The following is a 24,139-nucleotide window of genomic DNA, read 5'->3' as shown; positions in this document are numbered from 1 at the left end:
GAGCTGCTCACATGCAGTGCTTTGCAGCGATTTGGGTCCTCTGTATCTCTGAGGGCACATGTTTGGGGGAGGGGTACTCTGATTTTTATAGGCTAGGGAAGGGGGAACATGACACGGTTTCCTGGCTGCTGGATGTGTCTTATGACTTCGGCCATAAGTGCAAAGGGAGTTAGATTTTTGTGGGTGTGATAGGGGCATGTTGTGCTCTGTTTGCTTGTTTATTATCAGAATCCCAGTGAGAACGCTTTTCTAACCCTCTTACTTTTCTGCCATGTCTGTGGAGGCTCAGCCAGAAAGTCTGTAAGGACAACAATACAGTGAGAACAGAGAGGTCAGGGGACATACAGCACTGACTCAGAGCTCAGGGATATGGGTCTCCTTGTTTGGGCTAATGGGATGGGGTATGGCAATGTTTTCCTTGCAGAGAACAATGGACCCAATTGTCAGAAGCAAAAAAAAACTAACAAAAAAAACCCAAAACCACTAAGGTATTTGGACTTTGAGTCTTCAAAAATTTTGCAAAATCTCTTTTGAAAATGTCTATTTATTTTGGATAAACATGCTGTGAATCATCCTACTGCTTTGTAGGAGAGATTCAGTAAATAACAGTGTGTTTTAAGAGGGTGATGTGACAAATTATAATGTCTATCAGTAGCAAAATATTACTACTTTGAGAATGTATCTGTTGTTAGGACATCATCTTTTTCTAGGTATGTTTTTTTTTCTAGTTCTCTGACTCTTTAAATCTCACTGTAGGATTGAGTTTATAGAAGTGAGAGCATTGCATAACTCAGCTTGTACCTCGAGCTAACAAATCCTTAGCTTTGACTTATCAGGTTGAAAGAAAGAGCCACTGCTAATATTTTAATAGAATATTTTCCGTGTATTTTCTGCTTGTTTTCTCTCAACAAAAGTATCACTGGCTGTGACAGTTCAGAGCAAGACAATTTTCAAACTCTTTTTTGAACATAGAGTGTAATAGAAAGAGTGTGTTTACAGCAGGAGCAACTTGTCCCCATTTACCAAGCTCTGATTCATGTTGTAGAACAGATTGAGTGCATGAATTGAACTCCTGAATGAAGATGAATCAGAAGATACAGTCCGGTTCTAATTAGACATTCAATCCATGGTAGGAGAGGGGAGCTAATCTGAGGAGAAAACCAACAGAAATGTAGCTAGTTTGAGTGCCAAATCTTTAGCACCATCTGTTTGGTGCGCAGATCTGCTCCAGCTGAGGCTTGCTGTTTGCTAATGTGGCATAGACTAAATTGGTCACTGATAAGTTTGTTGGTGGAAACCGTGAGCACTATGACAGAAATGCCCTCTTTCTTTTCCAGAACTGGGCGTCAAGAAAATGTTTATTGTGTGGTAAGACTGCTTACTGTAGTAGTTGACTTTCTGAAGTCTTCTCTGTTTTTTATTTTATTATTATTTTTAAATTATTTTATTTATTTTATTTTTTAGCGATATGTTGATATCTGTGCTTTCTGATTGTTACGGTAACACCTTCCCTCCCGTTGCAGGGGATTTAGTAGATGCTGAACATGAAAGGAAGATCCCAGAGAAAGTGGGAGTTGTGTTGTACTACAAAAACATAATATCCAGCATTAAAAACAGCAACATTAAGTGTGTTATTAATCCAAACTCTGAGTTTAACAGGTCAGTTAACAGTGCTTCCTGGTGCTGTCATCTGAGCATCCTGGGAGTGGTGGAAATACGTAGTCAGTGGCACATGGAGCACAGGAGCTCTTGGCTGCAGGTTTGAGTGGTTAACATGTGCCAAACTCTCCTTCTAGGTTTGTGGCAGACTGGGGAGGGGAAGAGACACTGAACAAGCAGCAAAATTTACAAAAACTAGTGGCAACTTCTAGAGTTGGAGAAATTTCAGGTTCAGCCTGGAGAGGAGCTCTGCAGAGAGCGGCCTGGGAGTCTTAATGAACAGCAGGTTGGCCATGAGCCAGCAGTATGCCATGGTGGCCAGGAAGGCCAATGGCACCCTGGGGTACATTAAAGAATGTGGCCAGGTCAAGGGAGGTGTGATGCTCCCTATCTGCTGTGCTATGGTCAGGCCTCACCTTGAGAATTGTCCATTCCGGGCTTTCTGGTATAAAAAAGATGGGGATTTTTGGAGAGAGTGCAGTGGAGGGTCACAAAAATGATAAAGGTCCTGGGGCATCTCTCCTGTGAGGAAAGGCTGAGCAGCCTGGGTCTGTTCAGCCTTGAGAAAAGAAGATTGAAAAGGGATCTGATCAATGTCTATAAGTACCTAATGTGCAGGAGGCAAAGGCACAAGGCCAGACTCTTTTCAAAGGTGTGAGGCAATAGAACAAGGTGAAACGGCCACAGACAGAAGCATAGGAAGTTGTGCACAAATGTGCGCAAGAACTTCTTCACGGTGAGGGTGATGGAGCAGTACAACAGGCTGCCCAAGAGGCATTGTGAAGTCTCCTTCTTTGGAGATATTCAAGACCTGCTTGAACGCCTACCTGTGCAACCTGGTCTAGGGAGCCTGCTTTGGCAGACGGATTGGACCAGATGATTTCTAGAGGTCCCTTTCAGCCCCTACAATTCTGTGGAAAAAAAAATGGCTAAGCAGGACATGAACTGTAGTGGGAGGGTACTTGACCTTGCCTTGTCCCTTATTACCTGCAAATCAAAAAGTAAGATTGAGAAGAGCTTAGAACTATCCAGATGTTTCTTTTTAAAAGCTTTTCTCTGAGGTGTGTGGGGTTTTTTGTTTTGTTTTGTATGCTTTCTTAATTTGTGTGGCAAACAAAGCTTTTGCGTTAGTTAAGGGGATCTTAATGATTTGGTATAGGTGTGATTTTACTATAAATGCAGTTTTTTGCTGCAGGCATATGTAGATTATATTAAACCTAACCTTCTGTAGTGCAGTGTCAGCTGTTACATACTACTCACTGGTGCTGTATTCATAAATACTGCTCGTAAATGGTACGAGAAATGCTATAGTGGTTGTGTTCACGTTTTAGTTTATCTCCAGTTATTATCACACATAAAGCTTGGGAACTTACAGCTCTTTCCTTCATTTTAAGGGTATATCGTCAAATTGTCATTTTTGAATGCGTTGTTGCAATAGAAGGTGACCCCTTAACTTAAAAGTTTCTATTTTCTTTTGCTCTCCTTATCTTGCAAAATGTAGCCAGTGCATTTACTATTACTCTGACACTTAGGGTTTTGAGCTGGAGATCTTCATGTTCAGCCATTTTTTGTCTTGAAGATCAGTTAATGTTGGCTCCTGAATAGGGAGTCTTCTTCTGTCTCACCACTTTTGCAGCCCACATCCCCTTCAGTTCACCAGAAAAAAGTCTCTTTTTCTCCTAGTCATCTGTTTGACAGCTGCTCTGTAGCAACTTGTGAATATAAATCTTTTTTTACAGTAACGGGGGAGTATGCAAATCTTAATTCAGAAAAGAGTAAGCTCTGAGTGCACAGGGAAAAACTCTGTTAGTGTGGCCTGTTGAATCAGACTCGATAAAATGCTGGGCTTTCTTTGATACCTAGGCGAAATCTGAAGGCTTGTTAAGCTCATTGGGTCGAAGGAGATAGTTGAAATTCTGGGGACTGGAAAAGGAGATCTTTGGTGGCAGGAATTGCTGTAGACATACTTTCTCAATGAGACAGATTTCTCAGAAAAGATGGGAGAGGCATCTATAGAGAGAGAATTTCTTGTAACAGTTTTATTCTTCTACTGTTATTTGTTGTATATAGCATGTTCTGCTGTTATTAGGTAAGTCACATGCCCTGGAGAAGGCTGCCTGGTCATTGTCCATCTCTGGAGAAATCGGCAGTTGCTGAGTCCAGTCATTTCAACATAATTTTCTCTTGGCAATGGGACAAAGCCAGCATTTGGAGAACTGAGCATGCGTAGTGTTGAGAAATCCTTATGCTGAGAGGTGTATCGTAGTGTGATCAATGATTCTGGTGACGCTTACCTATTTTTCTGCCTCTGGTATTCAAGGTCTGTTGTAGAAATTCAAACTGAGGGAATTGTGGGGTATACTGTCATGATTAGCTAAAAACATCAGCCCCTAATGGTACAGAGAAATGAAGGTGTGATACAGCAAGCAGACTGCTGCTATGTTTCAGGGTTTGCTTCCTGTTTCAGGGTTTGCTTCCTGTTTCAGGGTTTGCTTCCTGTTTCAGGGTTTCTCTGTTACAATAACTGCTGGCACAGTTAAGCAGTTATTTCAATAGGACTTCAAGGGGCTTACAGGTCATATATTTGCTGTACAGTGTGGGTTGGGATGCTGAGGGCCAAGTTGTCTTACACTGCTAGAGGGTCTCTTCCTCTTTGACACTAGGATATGCAGCAATGTTTTTCTGAATACTTGGTCTTATGGTCTCTGAAGAAATCTCTATTTCGTGTAAGAGTTGTCCGCAGGTAAAAATTCATTTGTTTATCCTACCTTCTGTAAACAGTACCCACCATGTTATATCATAAATTGGCATATAACTAGATTGATACATTTGCAAAAACTTGTGAAAAGGTTTTCTGGAGTGCCAGTCCACTTTTTTAGCATATCCTCAGCACCAGCTGGCAGCTCTTTTCATTCCCTAGCAACTGGCTTAATTTCAGTACTGAGTTGATGAGCAGAGGAATAGATGTTTTTAAGAAACCAAAGATCTCATTTATGTTTCTAGATCTCAAACTCTCTAGAGAGAGTGGAGGTGTTGTGGCACAGCCCATCCATGGGTTAACATTTTCTTATTTTGACCTTCCTGTGGTCTGCACATTCATAAAGTCATAGAATCATTTGAATTAGTCCCTGCAACAGGGACACCTACAGCTACATCAGGTTGCTCAGAGCCCCATCCAGCCTTACCTTCAGTGTCTCCAATAATCCAGTGCCTTATAATCCTTATTGTAAAAAAAACTTCTTCCTTATATTCCACTAAATCTCCTCTCTTTTGGTTTGAAACTAGTTTCCCTTGTCCTATCACAGCAAACCCTGCTGAAGAGTCCGTCCCCCTCATTTTATGTCCCCCTCTTTAGATACTGTCAGGTCTCCCTGGAGCCTTCTCTTCTCCAGGCTAAACAGCCCCAGCTCTCTCAGCCTGTCCTCTTAAGAGAGGTGTTCCATCTCTTGCATCATTTTTGTGGCCCTCCAATGGACATGCTCCAGCAGTTCTGTGTCTCTCCTGTACTTGAGGACTCCACACCTGGACACAGTGCTCCAGGTGAGGCCTCACCAGTGCAGAGCAGAGGGGCAGGATCACCTCTTGATATGCTGACCGCACTTCTTTTAATGCAGCCCAAGGTATGACTGGCTTTTTGGGCTGCAAGGGCACATTGTGGGCTCATGTCCAGCTCCCCCCTCCGCCCTCCCCCACCAGGTCCTTTTTGGCAGGGCTGTGTTCTATCCTTACATCCTGTAGCTTGTATTGATAGTGGAGATTGCTGAAAATCTTCTTGTTGCTGCCCCTTTCACCAAAGCAGAGTCTAATTGACGTGTTTTGGGGAAGCGGTATGTTTTTTAGGAGAAAACAGGAAAACATCTGGCAATGGACTGCTGTGACTCTTTTGGATGGATAACTACTTCAGTGGATTTTGATTGCTGGGTTTGAGTTAGAATCAGTGTATGAGAGAGTGACTAATTTTGCAATTATTTCTCTGGGTATTTGCAGCCAAGAGCAGTAACACATGCTCAAAAAAAGTGCATAGCAGGAACAATGTCTACTACAATTTGTTTTCTTTTTTCAGAGGTGGTGAGGCTTACTACCTCACTGGCTGTCCACTATTCATTGTTGTACCTGGTTTCTGCTGAAAGGTTTTCCAAATGAGGTAGAAATTGGTGCATCTGCACTTGTCTAGAGCTGTTCCATTGCTTCCTGGAACTTGCAATTGGATAATCTTTGGCAAACTTGTCAAGCTTGAGAGACTGAAAAATGAAACAAAAATAAGACCTTTTGCCAGGAAATTTTTTATTTTTGAATTTGGAGCAAGACTGTCTTTTCTTGAGAGCTGGTTAAGCACTCTCTGAACAAAACAAAACACTGGCTGGAAGTCAGGCTGGTACTGATATCCACAGTTTTAGCTGTGATGTGGATTGTACTATTAACCTACCTTCCAGAGTACAAAGCTTGTTTATTGGTGAGCTTATCATTGTTGGGACTTGCATGGCAATCTTCATTGCATACAGTACCTCCTTTTGGTCTTTGTTACTTACTTGCTCAGTGAATCGGAAACTGAAGGTTGCTGAAAAGCAGGGTGTCTGAGAGTTTAGACCAAGCAGATCTTGTATAGAAGGGGGTCATCAGGACTCAACCGTTGAGCTGGTTAAGTAAGCTACTAGCATTTGCCCTAAGCAACTTGTAGTAACTTTGATTTAATAAAAACATCAGGTTTTGGCTGTGTTGGATAGAAGATTTTTAATCTTCTGTATTCTTGCTCATCTCTTTAGTCTATTTCTAGATACAGAGCTGTAGCTGTCTGTGACAGTACTAGTTACTTATCAAGTGGATGCAGTCGTCAGGACACAGGAGCCTACTTAGGTTTCAGTTTTGTACAAGGAGAGAAGATCTGTTAGTGACGAAAGTCTAGCACTGGCAGTAGATTCATTAACATGCACCCGCTCTTTTGCAGATTCAGAATCTGAAAAATCATTAAGTGGGTTTGAAACTGTAACAACATACTCACTAGAAGACAGCATGGATTCAAAAGATACAATAACTTCAAGCATGTCCGAAGAAAAGGTTTGTGGCAGTGGAGAGTCGATGTCTAATGGAATCAAAAAACACAGGTAGGATATTGCCTGTTCTTAAGGTATTACAGCATACACTAAAGGTGAGTGAAAGACTACTAGGATCTCTGAAAACGTAATTTGTGGAAAACTTACAAAACTTTGCTAGGGACAATTGAAGTCATTGTTGTAAGATTTTATAAAGAATGTCTTTCCAAGTGTTTTTCTTTGTAGCTTGCTTTTTGATTATCTAATCTGAATAAGTAAAAATAAAATGTAATGTGCTATGTAAAAAATGAATAGATGTTATTGAGGTGGATGTGGATTTTAATTCCTTCATGTATCTTTAATGATCTATGCCTCTTATTGCCACTTTAATTTCCAGTCATTTGATCCTTCTGTTGGTATTAGGAATGAATGAAAAATATTTCTAGCCTGTCATCAGAAACTTAAATGTGAACAAAGGGAGTCTTATTCTAAAAGTCTCATCTATGTTTTATGTGCTCATTTTGTGTTGTCAGATGATCCATTTTTGTTTGTTTCCTTGCCTGTAAAGGAGGACAATAGGTCTAGAGTTAATGAGCTGTAATAGACACCACAATTCTCAAGTTTCAGCACAGGGCAATATAATGTTTGTGCTACAGATGAAGTCAAGCTTCAATATGATTCAAAAAGATTAATTTGGAAGTGTTTCGAACCTGCCAAACGATGATGGGGACACCAGATCTCTGTGAAAAACAGGGAATTAAAATTTAATTTTAGAGAAACAAAGGCGTGCTTTAATTACTTGATATCGTAAGCAGTTAAATTGCACGACTGCTGAAGCATGTGGGAATGTCAGAGACTTGATGTCTCAAGGTTCAGCCTTTCAATCTATGTCCCTCCCGTACTAGGCAAAGACTCAGGCGAATGAGGGCTTGGGTGGAGTAACAGGGTGGTTGGGAAAGATAACATAAAGCAGCTGACTGAGCATACTGCTCTCTGCTGTTATGTTGTTAGGGTGTTGTTTATGGCCTTGATTAGCTGCCTTTCCTAATCAGAAGAGGAATTCTGGGGAGAGAAGCGACAGGTGAACTTCAACTTTTGTATTGCACTCACTGCCTTTGAAAGCATGAGGAGGAAGGAGGCAATTTGTGATCAACATAAAAACGATGCATGTTGATGTGGATTTTCTGAGGAGTATTAACAGCAACTGATAACTTGGTATGAAGGGAAGTAACTTGGCTAGCTTTGATAGCTGTTTTTTCCCAGAGCTCTGCTAATTTACATTTTTCCTCCAAGAGCCATCTCAGGACAGAAGTTGTGCAGTGCTTCTTGCCTTGTTTCTGAATCTTGTGATGACTGGTATTCGTTCTGGTAAGGGATCTGCTCACCATGTCTTCCTGCAGTTCTGAATTCAGAACTGTCACCTAGCTGGAGTTCCTGGCTCCAATTTGTGCCTGTTTTGGTTTGTGAGTCAATTTACAGTGCATTTTGTCAAATATGTATCATCTACAATGCCTCCCTAGCTGCTTTATGCCATGCAAATTGAAGAGAGCAGAATGTATTGCCAGCATCTCCTTCCAGTGTTATACCTTTAACTCTTTTTATTTAACTTGCTTTTGTTAACTGCATGGAAGGAAGTTGCTTGGAAGCTTGATAAAAAGTCTTTTGCCTGAAGTCCTTGTAGATTCCAGTGGTTCATCAGATGAATAGAGGAGTTGCAGCTGCATTTAAGTTGCACATACAGGTACCCAACGCTGCTTATCTGTCTTTACAAATATGATTTTTTTCCTACTTTGAGCTGTAGTCCGCCTCTCTCTGTTTGAGTGGTGTGGGTTTTGTGCAGGAAGTTGAAGGCTGCTTTTTCTTGACTGGCTGTTGTTTTGGAGATGGAGGAATAAATCCGTTGGATTCATAAAATTATAGAATGGCTTAAATTGGAAGGGACCTTAGTGCCCACCCAGTCCCACCCTGTGCTATAGGCAGGGTTGCCACCCAGCAGCTCAGCTGCCCATCCAACCTGGCTTTCAGCGCCTCCAGGGATGGGGCACCACACATGGGCAGCTGTGCCAGCACCTCAGCAACCTCTGAGTTAGGAGTTTCTTCCTAACTTCTAATCTGAATTTCCCTTCTTTTAGTTTGAAGCCATTCCCCCTTGTTCTATCACTATGAGACCATGTAAAGGTCCCTCTCCTGCTTGTAAGCTCCCATTAAGTACTGGAAGGAACTTCAAAAAAGTAATGGTGTTAGGATGTGCAGATGGATGAAGCCATTGCCTTTGGATATATTACTTGGATGTATTACTAAGGATGCTGTTGGTGGCAGCTACAACCTGGCTTTCATCAGACTATTTAACTTTTAAGCTTTCTAGGCAAGTAATAGCCAATGAAACTTGAAATGCCAGGGCCTAGCTCTGACTCATAATTTGCTGTTTGGGTCAGGTCTTATCTGAACAGCTTGCATGCTACTAATTGGTCATAGAATGTTTGCAGAAATGTTGATGATTTGCTTTGTAGTTTTATGTTGATTTGAGAAAGAACTCTGTAATTTTTGAAAACTTCATGGGAGAGAATTTGAGTGGTAGGAGTTTAATATGGTTAAATAGCTTGGAATAATTAAAAAAAATCATAAAAAACAACAGCAACAAGAAACCCTCACACAGAAATACTCTGTAGTATGCATCACTGTGTAACATCCATTTGTCACTACTGTTTCCCTCTTACTGCTGGGTTTCAACAGTCTGCTTTCCCTTTGGGGAACCTTTCATACGTGTTTGTGCTCTGTGCTTTGCGAGCAGTCAGTTTGTTCAGTCAGGTTTGCATGAAGACAAGCTGAACAGGCCTTGCTCTCACCATATGTCTCCTTCCCAGCAAGATTCCTGTAGTAGTTAATCTGCTAAAGGTAATGCTTTGGACAAGTGGTTTTTATCTGTTCTACTGCAAAGAAATTCCTGCAGCTGTTCTTGTCGCTTACAGCGAAAACTAACTTCCTGAGTTGTTTCTAAAACTGACATCTGGAAGGAAATTTTTGCATTCACAAAAGTTTCCCTTAATCACAGGGACTGGGTCAAGGTTAGTAGGCCTCAAGTCTTGGCTGCCTGTCATTTTTGCACGTGTCCTTACTTGCCCCCAGAAGCTGCCTGAGTGGATTAAAAGTGTTCTGTTGCCTCAGTACATGTGTGCTACAAGGAGGAAAGAGCTGAATATCACAAGCTTGTGCTCTTATGCTCACTCATAGAAAGAAATGTGGATGAATGGCTTAAACTGAACCCAACTTCCAAGCAGTTAAACAAATTGAGTGGGTGACACGTTATCTTCAACAAAAATGTGAATTGTATGAAGTGTTAGTGGTATGTTAGTGTTTTATATGCAGAAGGGCTTACTCAAAATTAGCTGCTCAACTACCTGCCTTCTTTAGCAGATACACAGGGAAATGAAGTAAACACAATTGAAAATAAGACTGAATGCTTGGTGGACACTGTCCTCTCCTGGACATTTGTATCAAAGCATCCACAGAAGTGTTTAATACTTACTGTTACTCAGGATTCTCTATTTCAATCCACATATTAATATCTGTCATATAGGGAATGACTGATACTATATTGATTAATTAAAACAAATCCACCTGTCTACTTATGCTCTCTGCCACAGTCAGGCTGTTAACAAGTAAGAGGAAACATAGTTTAGTACCTTGAGGAGGTCAGGCACAGACTTTTTTTTTTTTAACAGAACTGAAGGATCAACTCTGGTAAAGGTGTTTTTGTAACAGGTAATTTTGGGTGGTAACACAGCATACAGGACTACTGAAACAAACAACCTAGCTTGGCAGAGTTGGCTAATCTTTGAAATTAAATAGCTCATGCAGTTTGAGTGAGCTGTAGGTGGTTCTTACCTATTGAGGATTTTCCTCAGAACCAGCTTTGTGATTCAAACACTTGATTTTAATGTTGCTGTGGCCAAAGGGATTTGATCTGTATTTCTGCCTTTCTGTAGGCAAATGGATTAATAGCTGAGCTGGTCAGTTGCAGCATGAAAGCTAGACAAAATCTCTACTTGATTTCATGTAATGCTGATAATTACAAATTGTGTTGCATAGACAACATGTAATGTTGCTTTTGAGAAAATGTGTAAGACTTCTTCCTGAAGCTGTTTTTTCTGTTTGAGTTTTTGTTGGGGGTGGTTTTGTGGTTTTTTTTCTTTCTGTAGTTTGTTTCTTTCCTGTGTTGTTGCTGTTGTGTTTTGTTTTTCTTTTGTTTTCCCTGAGAGATTGTTTTAATTTGGGGCAATAAATGCTCTATGTGGTCACTCGGTGACTAGTAAAATAAATAAACTACATTTCATACATTTATGTCCCATATCTGTTTCACATAATGAATGTACCTATAGTGTCTTTCATGAAGAGAAATTCTCTTCCACTGCTTTTATGCAAAATGAAGGGAATGTTTTTGGAAACTGTTTTTGGAAAAGAAGAATCAACACTGATTTCTGTGCAGGTAAAACAGTTCAAATGCTTCAAAGTAGGACTGTTGTTTTCCTTTGGTTATAATTTTACTTGTGTTAACTTAAAATAAATAAAACTAAAACGAAACGAAGTTTAGTTTAAATGATCTTCTGAACATTAAAATTTAAGTGAGACTGGTATCTGTAATGAAAGCTTCTTAGCACTTTATTTAACTTGGTAATGGTGGTTTGGCTTTACAGTTCACTTGGTGATTTGAAAACTCTTACTTTCCAAGAAAAGTGTTTGGGTTTATCCATCATTGTTAGTAACTGAAAGCTTATGTTACTAATTCTATTATTTCCTCATTTCTTTCCACAGAACAAGCTTGCCATCTCCAATGTTTTCCAGAAATGACTTTAGTATTTGGAGTATCTTAAGAAAATGCATTGGAATGGTAAGTAATCAGAAAGCTGTGGTAAATAATTCAATCATAGAAGCATAGAACGTTTGGGTTTGGGTTGGAAGGCACCTTTAAGATAACGTAGCTCCAACCCCGTGCTATAGGCAAGGACACCTTCCTCTAGACCAGGTTGCTCGCAGCCCCATTCAGCCTGGCCTTGAGTGCTTCCAGGGAGGGGGCAAATGTTACTATTGATAGAATCATAGAACTGCTCAGGTTGGAAAAAACTTTCAAGATCATCAATTCCAACCTCAACCTAACCATACTACCCTAACTTTAACAACTCAGCGTGTTACTGATTCATTTGATGCCCAAATAGGAACTTGTTGGGGAGAGGAATTTTTTTTTTTTTTTTTTTTTTTAACTTGTGCTTTGTTTACTTTTGTAACTGGGGAAGGTGAGACTTGCTCAGATCAGTAGTGCTTGAGTAAAGTCATTTTCTCTTAAATTTAACCCTTGAAGTACTTTGTGGTAGCTGCGTTGGTTTTTTTTTTTGTCGTTATTTGCTTTCCATATTGGGTTTTTTTCACTTTTAAGGATTATTTTTTTTTTTACTTTGCTCTTCTCCCTATCCTCCGCTTCGTATTCCAGCCTCCTCCCCCCAGCAGTGTTACTGGCCAGATGGTAGGCACATCAGAGGTTGGCTGATTGGCACCAATAATCCGCTTCCAGCTAAGGGTGAATTGGAAAGAGGTCTTCTCTTCATTAGATCCCCCAATAGGCTGAAAGTACTTGCTGATAAACCTACATCATCCTGTAAAGGTCGCCTACCAAAAGGCACGTGTGTTGCTGTTCTCTTCTTCGTCTCCTGCTTAGGAACAGCACACAACACCAAGCAGTGAGATATGGAATTGTTAGGGAATGCTGTATCAGTAGACCCGAGTCTCCTGAATTGTTATGAAGCATTTGAGATTTGTCACAGTGGCTCTAGCAGAGAAATGTTATATTCCTAAAACACAAAGAACTGATTGAAGGCTTGACTTGCGTAGTGTGTTCAAAGAAGAATCCTGCTATTGTGATTAAGAACAGTGTTGTTTATTCCATACATTGTCAGTTGCCATACTGTGCTTTCAATTCCCTACTGAAGGCAGTTTGAAAACTGATATTTCTATTACAGAAACTCCTTTTTTTTTTTTTTTTTTTTTTTTTTGGTTAGAATGCAAAACTCCTGTGCTTTTCCTGTGCTGCCACATCTCTCTGTCATCTCCTCTCCCCCTAGCATGCCCACCTTCCTAGAATAAAGATAATGTGTTTAAGGAATTAGGTGGCCTGTATCTATTTTAAGAGTGTATGTAACTTAGTCTTCAAAAGGGCACTTAATACTGTATTGTTTACTCTCTTTTTCTTCAGGTGTCTGTTAGTGAGAAGCTAGTCGTTAGATGTTTGGCTTTCTTTTTGTTTTAAAAGTAGCCTTACATGTCAACACAGAAGGGCTTACCCAGCTCATAAGGGGATGTGGAGGGTTTTTTTTTTGTCTTCTCAGCATTAGCAGTGTCGGGTCAAGCACGTTGCATTAACACTAAGAGCATCATTTAGTTTTGTAGTAAGCCAATTAGGATTAGGTTACTGCTGGTCAGAGTATGGTCAGTGTATCTAATCGCTTGGTTTTTAACACAAGTTTCATTTGTGCATCAGGAATTGTCCAAGATCACAATGCCAGTTATATTCAACGAACCACTGAGCTTCCTTCAGCGACTTACAGAGTACATGGAGCACACATACCTCATCCACAAAGCCAGCTCTCTGTCTAGCACAACTGAGCGAATGCAGGTACTTTGGCTGCCATAATTTGAATACTTCTGTTCATTTTCTTTTTGTATAGTTTGTCTTAGTATAAGAAGAACTGCTGTTATCAGCTGCATGTCAGATTCTCTTACTTATGCACCAGTTTTGCTTGCCTAGGGAAGTGTTTTGCTTTTCCTAAGGCTTACTTTTTTGAGCCTTTTGATTAAAAACATATTGATTTTCCTCCCCTGTGAATAGAACCTTCCTATACTACTTGAGAAGAAACATTCTGTATCACTGTGACTGCTGTTAGTGGTTGATAAAGACTAAGATGAACTGTGTACTCATATTCTTTTGAACAGTGTGTTGCTGCATTTGCTGTGTCTGCTGTAGCCTCGCAGTGGGAACGTACGGGGAAGCCATTCAACCCATTGCTTGGAGAGACGTATGAATTGATCAGGTAACCAACAGAGGATGCACTGAAGATTAGAAGGTGGTGTTTGATGTGTGAATGAATGTTTGATAAGATCTGTGAGGTGGCTTGCAAGACGCTGTCTGTTCTCAAAGCTGCTAGGAGTGTGTGCACTGTGCTGGCGTTCCTCCGTAATGAGAAAGCACTGATATTTTCATCTCAGGAAAAGGTTATAAAAACTGCTAGTAAAAGCAAGTTTTTGTTCCATTTTTACATGTAAAAAATGACTTTTTACTGAAACCTTCTAAATGAAAAGATACATGTTATATATAAGGGAGATGTTAGAGTTGTTACAGTAATCATGAGTGTCCAAGATGCAAATAATCTATTGTTCTGCAGCTGCATTTAGGGTAACTCTCAAACAAATGACTATTTGGCCTCTGATTATGCAGAAGTTTAAGAAAGAAGTTACTATGAAAAGTAAACAGATTGATTAAATTTGGTTATATTGCTACATTTTTGCATGATGTCCTCAGTTACTTAGGATGAGGATGTTATGTGTATGAGTTGATTGTTTTGTATTACTTCAGAGCTTTAACTAAGTTTTACATTGGGTAGAGAGATTATCCGCGAGTCCAGAAGAACTACAGCTTCACTGTACTTTAGGTGCATGCTTTCTCATCTTTGTTTTGTATCTTCAGAATACTGACTTTTAGAAACTTTGTTTTGCAGAGACGATCTTGGATTTAGACTTCTCTCAGAACAAGTTAGCCATCATCCACCAATCAGTGCTTTCTATGCTGAAGGTTTAAATAATGATTTTGTGTTCCATGGATCAATTTATCCTAAACTCAAATTCTGGGGCAAGAGTGTGGAAGCAGAACCAAAAGGCACGATGACTTTGGAGCTTCTTGAGTAAGTTGATGAATAATAATTGCATAGGTACTGCGGCCACATCTGTGATGACTAAAGGGCAATAGAAGTCTCATGGCTCAGGAATGGGAATGTCTAACACTCACATCTTGATGTCTGATGGCAGATTGCTTTGTGGGGTGGAAGGAATGAAGTCATGAAAGCAACTGACATCATTTGGCTTAATAAACTGTGTAGTAATAGCACTAACAGGTGGTGCTTATGTCTGTATTCTGCAGGTGCCTGGACATCCAGTCCAACACTAGCACATGAGTCCTGTTGGCTTTCCTAACGTCATTCAGCATCCACAAGGACTGCACTGATGTTGCTGTTTTAAGGAATTGATAAAATCAGTAGCAATAGGTTAATACGGTTCCTACTTTGCCTGGGTTATTGCCATGCCCATTTCAAGACTTGATGTGGGTTGTAGAAGATGGCTTGTCCACAGCAGTGACATTCAGTATAAAGATATGCTTATGGGTGTTTTTTTTTTTGCCTCCCTTAGACACAACGAAGCCTACACGTGGACAAATCCTACTTGCTGTGTGCATAACATTATTGTGGGCAAACTTTGGATTGAGCAGTATGGAAATGTGGAAATAACTAACCACAAGTAAGTTGAGAATGTGGGAGATTTCACTTGCTGTGAGCTGAAAAAAAAGGAAAGTCTTCCGCAAGTAATTAGTGCCCTCTTGTTCTGTCTGTAGAACTGGTGAGAAATGTGTGCTGAGTTTCAAGCCTTGCGGCCTCTTTGGAAAGGAGTTGCATAAAGTTGAAGGCTACATTCAGGACAAAAGGTAACAATTTCATTCCTGAGAGGAAACAAATTGCTGCCCTTTGTTTCTAGCAACTGCTAAATAGGATGTCCTATGCCAAGGGCATGAACCTGGAAGAGAGTGAGTTAGGAGTTGTGTAATACCAATAGTGCAGTTTGAAGAATTGCTCTCAAAAAAGGTTTTCTTTTCTTTCAGCTATTTTTCAACTGAAGTGAAATGAATCTCTTTTAGCTCAGTTGTACACATTGCCTTTTCTTTTTTTTTGACAGCAAAAAGAAACTTTGTGCATTGTATGGGAAGTGGACGGAGTGTTTGTACAGTGTTGACCCAGCTACTTTTGAAGCTTATAAAAAGAATGACAAGAAAAATGCAGAAGAGAAGAAAAGCAGTAAACAGGTATTAGTCCTTGAAGGGGCTGGTGCATCTTCAAAGGCGTTGTAGGCCAGCTCAATGTTTCAGCGGTACTTAAGAGCATTAAAATTACATTTCACTTATTCTCTCTTTTCCGGGTGGCTTATAAAAATAGATTGGATGGATATTAGCATTAAGGGATGAAATGCTTCTGCTCTCAAGGGTTTGTATTCAAGTTTCCCAGATCTTGGAGTTACCAAACTGCAGGGTTGTTCATTATCTGCCCCTTTTGCCCAAGTCGTATGGAGCAAATGGCATTATTTGTTGGTTGGACCATGGTTCTGATCATGTACAATAATTATTATATTTTAATAAGAGGATTTGGACTTCTAGAGGTAGAAAAGACTGGCATCTCATCTTGATCCCATTCTTTCAGCTTTTCCAAAGGATGCGTATGTTTCTTTTACAACGTTGTTCCAATCACAGTGGGTTTTTTAGTTCTTTTTTTTCCTCAGAGTTGCATTAATTTTCTTATGGGAGAAAAATAAAAGCATTCTTAATTGTTACAGATTTCTGGTAGCAGTATGCTTTTTATTTAAGGTGAGTGGCAATATTGGCAAATACAATGTGATGAAGAATAATCATTCATAGCTGCTTAAAACAGGGGTTGATCCTCATTGGTGATTGAAGCCAGACTTTGTTGTTGGTTTTGATGTTGCTCATTTTAATGTAAAAACAAGAGAGATAACTCTTGAAAGCAGTTCTTCCTGTGCAGATTCAGATTGTTGCTGTGTCTGAGACTGCTTCTGTGCCTGTCTGCAGGAGAGAGCTAAAGCACAGGGGATTACTGCTTCTCCTTGAGTCTGACCCAGTGAGCTCCAGGGAGAAGGGAGCCAAGAAAAACATACTCAGTTTCTTTGTTCAGTTGCTGTTTTGCATGTTCCAACAAAGCTTAAGATGACCTTTGCTTTTCATTTCAAAATGAAGCACTCTGTTTTAACTTGAGCTTTATATGTGTTGTTCTGACTCTAGTAAAGCACACTATTTTTACTAATTTAACAGAACTATTTCTGTATTTAATAAAAAAAAAAAAAAAAAAAAAAAAAAGCTTTGTAGCTAAGATGAAGCTGTCTCCTTTGTGTGTTCCCACTGCCCCCTTGTGTTCAAGGAGTTGGCACTGCTCATGATATTTGAATTTCTAGGTGACCCAGTTCTCATGTATGTCTGGATGTTCTCATGTATGTCTGGTTTCTCCCCTCATGGTAATAAAGCAGTCACTCAGTCATGACAGTGCATTGCCTTCCAAACTCCTCCTAGTTAGAATTTTCAGAATTGTTTCTTCTAGTTGTTTTCCTGCTATTCTTTTTTGTTGTTACTAAAATAGGCTTGCTTCTGTCTTTCTTCAGGGGATCTGTGGGGATGCATATCTTTTTCAAAGGGACCCAGGATTCTCTCTCAAAGCCCTTTGGTTTTTATAGGGTTAGAACTACTGGAAACATGATTTTTTTGAATATTAATGTGACACTGGCACAGCTGCCCATTGGGTGCCCCACCCCTAGAGGTTCTCAAGGTCAGGTTGGACTGGGCCCTGGGCAACTGAGCTGTTGTGTGGCAGCCCTGCCCATGGCAGAAGGCTGGGCTTTTATGGTCCCTTCCAACCCAAACCATTCCATGATTCTGTGGTATTAGATAAGTCTTCTTGTATGCAAAGGTGGTATTTTAACAGCATTGTGATAAGAGTAGTCCCTTGGGTTAGACTAAGGTAATTCTACTCTGAATGAACTAGTCTTCATTAAATCAAGGTGAAGTACTTCATGCAGATATTTCAGTGCAAACGTATGGAAGAAAATAATGTAAGGCAACAGCAGCTGCAGTCCTGTATGCCTGGTTACAGAACGATTGAGTAGTGCTGAGTATAAAATATGCAACACTGTGGGTGGGGGCACATGAAAATCCTTTAAAGGACAGGACAAGTTGCTAGCACAGCTTCGGCACCGTCAACTAAAAGCCTTGTTTAGCTTCCAAACCTTGTCTGTGTGTAGCTCTGTACTTTGTGACCTGTTTGTTACAAAAACACAGTAACCAATTGCTCCTCAGTGAAACAAGATGCTTAATGCTTCCTAATATGCTTAGGCGTGTGACGCATGAATCATCTCAGAGCACAGTTGAGTCCAGTCTGAGTACTGGATTTTTTTTGTACTACAGCATCGGTGTATGACACAACCGTCAGAGAGCAAAGCTTATTAGCAGCAGGATTGAAGCTGTTAGCTTGTGGCCAAAGTATTTAAAGCATTAGTGGCCTTTAAGTTCAGCTCTGTGCTCCAGTGATCTTTGAAACGTGCTGCTGCTGCTTTTAGCTGTGATAGTGACCTGAAGTTTTCTTGGGAGAATATTATTCATTGTCTAGCAGGCGTTAGTTCAGTACTGTGGTGTAATCTCACGTGGCTGAATCAATATCATTACATGTAGAAGTGTTTGTGGTTAAATGGGACATTGTACTGGTAGAGAAACTTACATTTCTTAACACATAAATATTCAGATCTTATCTACAAAGAAATTGATATGAGAAACTTCAGGTAGCCTTGGCTTGGAAAGAAGTACATACTCTGTGTAAATGCTGTTGTCCTTCTTGATGAGAATTTTTAGAAGTTTGTTGCTGACATTTACTTTTGGTCAAGGAAATTTTACATAATCCCTTTTCTTTCTGTGCTGTTTTCAGGTGAGCAACACTGAGGAACCTGATGAGATGCCACTGCCAGATTCTGAGAGTGTGTATGTTATTCCTGGAAGTATTTTACTTTGGAAGATAACTCCAAGACCTCCAAATTCAGCACAGGTCAGCTACAGTTCTGCTTACTGAAAAGTGCGTGTTATATCCTATTATTCTGCCTGGTCAACATAAAACAAATCCATTTGTCCTCTCTTTCTTAATGGGTCGGGATTTACCTGCTCACTGCAGCAGACTTCCCACAGGCAGTTACTTAGCCACATTTCTCTACAGAATCGAATGCTTTGTGCAGCCAGTGATGTGGGCAACTTCCCCACTTGTTCCCTACACAGAGACTCGCAGCTTTGCAAGTAGCAACCTCTTCTAAGAGGCTTCCTAAGAGGGCAGGCACTCTCCAGGAGATGCTTGCAAAGCCTATACAGCACAGGCTGGTGTGTGAAGGCAGTGCCCAAAGATAGAACAAGGGACAGTGGGTGCAAAGTGGAATGCAGAAAGTTCCATCTGAACATGAGGAAAAAATTATTTACTGTGAGGGTGACAGAGCACTGGAACAGGCTGCCAGAGGGTGGTGGAATCTCCTCTCTGGAGATACTCAAGACCCACCTGGATGCTTTCCTGTATGACCTGCTGTAGGGAACCTGCTTTAGCAGGGCGTTGATGTTGGACTTGATGGTCTCCAGAGGCCCCTTCCAACTCCTGAAATCCTATGATTCTAAAGGCCATTGAGCCAGTGGGCAGAGAATGAGATGTGTTCATGTACAAAAATAGACGTGGAACAAGTAAAGGTGCCCTCTGTAGGTTAATCAAGGGGGAAATCTCTCTTTGGAGACAGGGAAAATACCAGTAGGACTGGAAAAAGAAGATAAGAGAGAAATAGTGCACTGAGTAATTGGATGCTGTCCTGGTTAAACAGAAACACCAAGGATCAGCTACATTCTTCCTGACAGTGCAGTTTTGCTGGTATCTTGAGTATTCTTATCTGGAGTGACTAAATAATAAAAAAAGCACTTGGATGTTTGTTTTTAGACAGCTGCTTTGTTGTATATTAAGACTAGCAGCCAGAGGCTTTGTAAGAAAGTCACCTTTTCTCTTTGTCTCTGTATTTCAGATGTATAATTTCACTAGCTTTGCTATGGCTTTGAATGAATTGGACAAAGAAATGGAAAGTGTCATTCCCAAAACTGACTGCCGGCTACGACCAGATATCAGAGCCATGGAAAATGGAGAAATAGGTAATTTTATTTCTTCTTAAAACTGAAGAACCAGGGGAAAAAATGAAATTAATTCAACTTCTGAGTTGTTAGATGAACTGTTAGAATAAGTAGTCGTTAAGACAGACCATAAAGATACGGTTTTCCACGCTACAAGGCAGTATTTAATCCTTGTACTGCTTCTAGTAAAAGTTGTCACCCACCTCTACTTCATGTACTTCACAGCTGCCTTTAACAATGCTGTATTTTAGAGTGGTGATCAAAGCTGTGCTGGTAGCACACTCTTGTTTTAGCTGCTGCTGAGCAAGGAGGTATTCAGTGCCTTTAACATGCTCAACAGTAGAACTTTGACAGGAGGATGTTTTTCCAAAGCATCTTGGCTTGAAGGCTGGCTGGGCATAGGTGGTACTGGTGGGTGGTGATGAGTCATTGCCTTTGCATTCCTTTTTCATTCTCTTTCCCTTCACTTGGTTAACTGTCTTTAATTCCAACCCATGAGTTTTTCATGCTTTTGCTCTTTAATTCTCTCTTCCATCCTGGACTGAAGTGAATGAGTGGCTTAGCTCCTACCCAGGAATGCACCGCACCACTTGCCCACTTATGTACTTCTGTACAAGCTGGAATCTTAGACCCTATGCTATTCTGTGTTCTTTTTAGCTTTAGAACCTTTGCTATGCTCTGTTGTCCAGCTCTATAGCTGGAGACTAAGAGGAGAGTCTTGAAGCATCAAAAGTATTTGTGAATTTGTCAGCTTCTGTTTTCAACAACCAGAGCAAAAAGAACATTTTGAAGTGACAATTCTGAGTAATGCAGTCAAAGCTACTTAAGTTGGGACGTCAGTGACAAATGTGTATGATGCAGAAACATTCCTCACTGGGAATTTGAACACTTTTGTCGTCTTGGGATAGTGAATTAGAAATGCATTATGAGATTTGTATGCTTTTTAGAAACTTCAGAGAGATTGTTACTGTAGGTACCGTGGAGTCTAAGTGTCTTTTAGTCTTCTGACATGCGACTTGGTGCTAAATACTTGAGTGTGGTTTGGAACAACCTCCCCCAGCCCTTTTTTGCCTCTTTCTCTTCAGTATTTTACTTTTAAAGCAAGGTGGCTACGCTTGTAGACTAAAAAGCAGGGGGCATTTTGCTTTTTCTGCCTTACTGAGTGATTGGAGTAAGTCATGAAACCTCTGAATCAGTTTCACCTACATAATAGCACAATAACTGTGACTACTTCTGATAAATAATCTGAGATTTGATATGAAAAACAGTGACGCAGGTGTACTACAGCACAGTTGTACTTTAGTGGGTTGTTGTCCTCAGAAGTGGCAACTGCTGCTTGGAGGCTTATAAATAACAACAACAACAAAAAAAGAGCAGATCACTGAATTCCCGCAACCACTTCTTGACTGTAGGATTGCTGTGTAGCCAATGGGATGGACATTGCTGGTTCACAGCATCCCCAGTACCTTGCATGTCTAAATTCAAAGGGCAGTAACTGTGCCTTTAGCAACAGGTCATATTCCTTCACTGTACTAACAGCGTGAAGTCGGTGGAGCAGATAGACCTGTAACAGGCAGTGCTGGAATCCGCAAGGGTAATCGGGAACAGCTGATCGGCTTCCAGATGTTATCTCAGTTATTTCTTTCTGAGCTATATGTGAAATACTTCTTGAGGATTCAAATATGGAAGAGATTACCCTTCACATAATCTGTTTTTCAGTCTTCCTCAAGATGTTCTGAAGGGAAAATGAAACTGTCCTTTCTGCTAAATGGAAGCTTGCTTTGGACTGTGACCCATGCTAGCTTACTGCTCCAACAACAAAAAATAAAAATAGAGGATTGATTCTTCATGTTTGGAAATGAATATTCCAGCCCCCTATTGCTGTGCTCTTAGGCTGAAACAGATGCACTTCTGTGTTACGTAGAATGCTTTTTAAAGGGATAACTTATTAAAATGCTGGGTCAGATGGATTAATGACTGTGTATTTTTATTCCTTCAAGATCTGGCTAGTGAGGAGAAGAAGAGGCTAGAAGAAAAGCAAAGGACCGCCCGCAAAAATCGTTCAAAGTCAGAGGAAGACTGGAAGACGAGGTCAGTGTGCCTGCATGCTATGGGTGTTTTGGTATGAAAGTGTTGAACATTCAGGTGAACTGCCAGCCCATGCTGGTGGTGTGTGGTGTCAGCACGAAGCTGATATCTCAGCATTGGTGATGCTGCTGTGATATATACAGTCTGGGTCTGTGCAGGCTGCAGCACCCAGAGTCAGATGTGGTCTTGGTTCCTTCCCCCTCAGTGCTTGTGCACCCGTGTTCATACGCTAAGCATTGAAGTGTGTTGCCTTTTCTAAGTGTGAAAAAGATGCTGCTGCTGATGGCTGTTTGTAAGGACAGTTGTTAGTGGCGACTAATGTGTAATGCCTCTAATATGTATACTTGGCCAAAGCGAGAAATGAACAATTCCTTCAGTGAACTTGATGGCATATTGCCTCCAACTTCTCAGATCAGTTGCTGGGTGCTGGCAACACTGTACTCCTGCAGCATGCAGGTTTTTTGCTTTTGTTTTTTGTTTTTTTTTTTGAAGATGGTGAAATGGCTCCATCAGCTCATTCTCCATGTCATTTCTTCCTTTCCAAAACTGTTGCTAACTATAAAAGTTAGAGGAATTAAGGGAAAAGTTAGCATACAAGGCAGCTGCCAGTTGTTTTTCTTAAAAGGGAAGTCAACTGGGAGCTGTCAGGCACAACTGGCTCAATAGAAGTTGTAAAAGCACAATCAAATGAATCTTGTTTGACCAGGCAAAACCTATTCAAATTTATAACAAAAGATCGGTGGCCTCTTCACAGGAGGGAAGGAAAAAAAAAAAAAAAAAAAAAGTAGGGCTAAATTCTCTACAAGTAAGCAAACTTCATCTCTTCCCTACTTACGAACTGCTAATGCACCCAAACATCATGGATTAAATGTTTTCAAAATGTCTGTTTGTAACTATAAATTACATCTTTCTTTTTTTTGCAAATGAAGTCACTCATCATGCCAGAGTCCCAGGTTTGGTCATGTCTGACTGTTTTTCCTCTGCCTGCTTTCCTGCAGTGTTTGGGTTTGTTTGTCCTGAAACTGGTGCAAAATGACATTTTTAGTAATGCTTCTGAGTAGATGTGTTACATGAAGAACAGCCTCGCACCTCCCTCTTCCTTCCCTGAATTCGGGGGCTCTGTGTGCTTTGGTTCTGGCTTTCACCAAGTGGTAGGGATAACTACACTGTTCCTCCAGCTATCTGAAGCTCAAAGCTTGATATGAGAACTAAGGGAATTTCTAGAGCACAGTGCAAAGCAATGGTTCTCAGGATCTGTAGTCAGTGCAGAACCATTCACGAGGTTCTCCAGTTGCTGTAGAGCCAGCACTGTGCAAGTTGTCAGTGCATGGACTTCAGATTCCTGGTATCGTTTAAGAACTCCTTATTTTCCTGCGTGTCTCCAAAGTTTTGACAGAACCTTTCTTGAGTCTGATCTTTTTAGTAGGAATGCCAAGTGTGACTGCTTTCAAAAGATGAACATAAATTATGTAGGAAAAGCTCCTTTTCACTTAAATGTAGAGATGAGCCTGGGGAAAAAAGCTATTTTGTTCGGAGGCAACTCTGCTGCTGCTCCCTGAGGATCAGCCTGCAGGTCTTAACCTGAAGTGTGATGGAAACTGATGTAAACAGCTGCATTTCCCACTGGAGGACACTGTCCTGATCCATTCCAGTGCTGAAGGCAGAGCAGTGGGATCCTGGGCGTACAGCTTCCTAAGCTACAGGGTGAGGTCATTCCTTGTAGCCCTGATCCTCAGCAAGCTTACACTCTGGAATAAGCTGCTGCTCCATGTGAGCTGGGAAGCATACTGGGCCTGCACACACAGCAGTTACTTCAGAGCAACTGACATACACATCCCAAGCAAAGCTTACATGGTAGTAAACCATGTGTGGCACGAGGGGTGAGGGACTTTCACTGGCTTCTGTTAGTTTAATCAGAGCAGAAGTGCCATTCAGGTGTTTGTCTGTTCAATTTGTACCACTGTGATGATTACATGAGGAATTATTTCTGATGTGCATCTCAGATCTTTTGGATCTAGCCAGAGCCTCCTACTGGCCACCCTGCTCTTTCAGTTGGTTGTAATCACAGGATCACTGAGGTTGGAAAAGACTGCTGAGATCACCTAGTCCAACCATCAGCCCATCTGCACTGTGCCCACTAACTTGTGTCCCAGTGCCACATCCATACGGTTCTTGAACTGCCTCCAGGGACAGTGATTCTACCATCTCTGTGGGCAGCCTATGCCACTGCATCATCACTTTCTGAAAAGGAATTTCTCCTAATATCCAACCTGAATCTCCCTCTAAGCAACTTGAGGCCAATCCCTCTTGTCCTATTGCTGTTACCTGGGAGAAGAGGCCGACCCCCATTTCA

The 24,139-nt window shown here is 40.8% G+C and overlaps 1 protein-coding gene across 5 annotated transcripts in view; it reads left to right on the top strand.

Moving 5' to 3' along the window:
• OSBPL1A (oxysterol binding protein like 1A) overlaps positions 1 to 24,139 on the top strand; it is a 72,873-nt gene that overhangs the window by 46,259 nt on the left and 2,475 nt on the right. For 4 of the 5 annotated variants that reach the window (XM_052704796.1, XM_052704798.1, XM_052704797.1 and 1 more), the window contains 11 exons: positions 6,605 to 6,761; positions 11,502 to 11,577; positions 13,219 to 13,353; positions 13,671 to 13,768; positions 14,453 to 14,635; positions 15,138 to 15,245; positions 15,340 to 15,429; positions 15,678 to 15,804; positions 18,479 to 18,595; positions 19,596 to 19,719; positions 21,699 to 21,789. In XM_052704796.1, coding sequence (XP_052560756.1) covers positions 6,605 to 6,761; positions 11,502 to 11,577; positions 13,219 to 13,353; positions 13,671 to 13,768; positions 14,453 to 14,635; positions 15,138 to 15,245; positions 15,340 to 15,429; positions 15,678 to 15,804; positions 18,479 to 18,595; positions 19,596 to 19,719; positions 21,699 to 21,789 — 1,306 coding nt within the window. Of the gene's footprint in view, positions 1 to 6,281; positions 6,303 to 6,604; positions 6,762 to 11,501; positions 11,578 to 13,218; positions 13,354 to 13,670; positions 13,769 to 14,452; positions 14,636 to 15,137; positions 15,246 to 15,339; positions 15,430 to 15,677; positions 15,805 to 18,478; positions 18,596 to 19,595; positions 19,720 to 21,698; positions 21,790 to 24,139 lie in introns of those variants that run through there. The other variant, XM_052704799.1, reaches the window with a different exon arrangement.

Source organism: Tympanuchus pallidicinctus, unplaced genomic scaffold (genome assembly GCF_026119805.1).
Source record: "Tympanuchus pallidicinctus isolate F22 unplaced genomic scaffold, pur_lepc_1.0 scaffold5, whole genome shotgun sequence".
NCBI lineage: Eukaryota > Metazoa > Chordata > Aves > Galliformes > Phasianidae > Tympanuchus > Tympanuchus pallidicinctus.
This window is presented reverse-complemented; position numbering and strand designations above follow the sequence as displayed.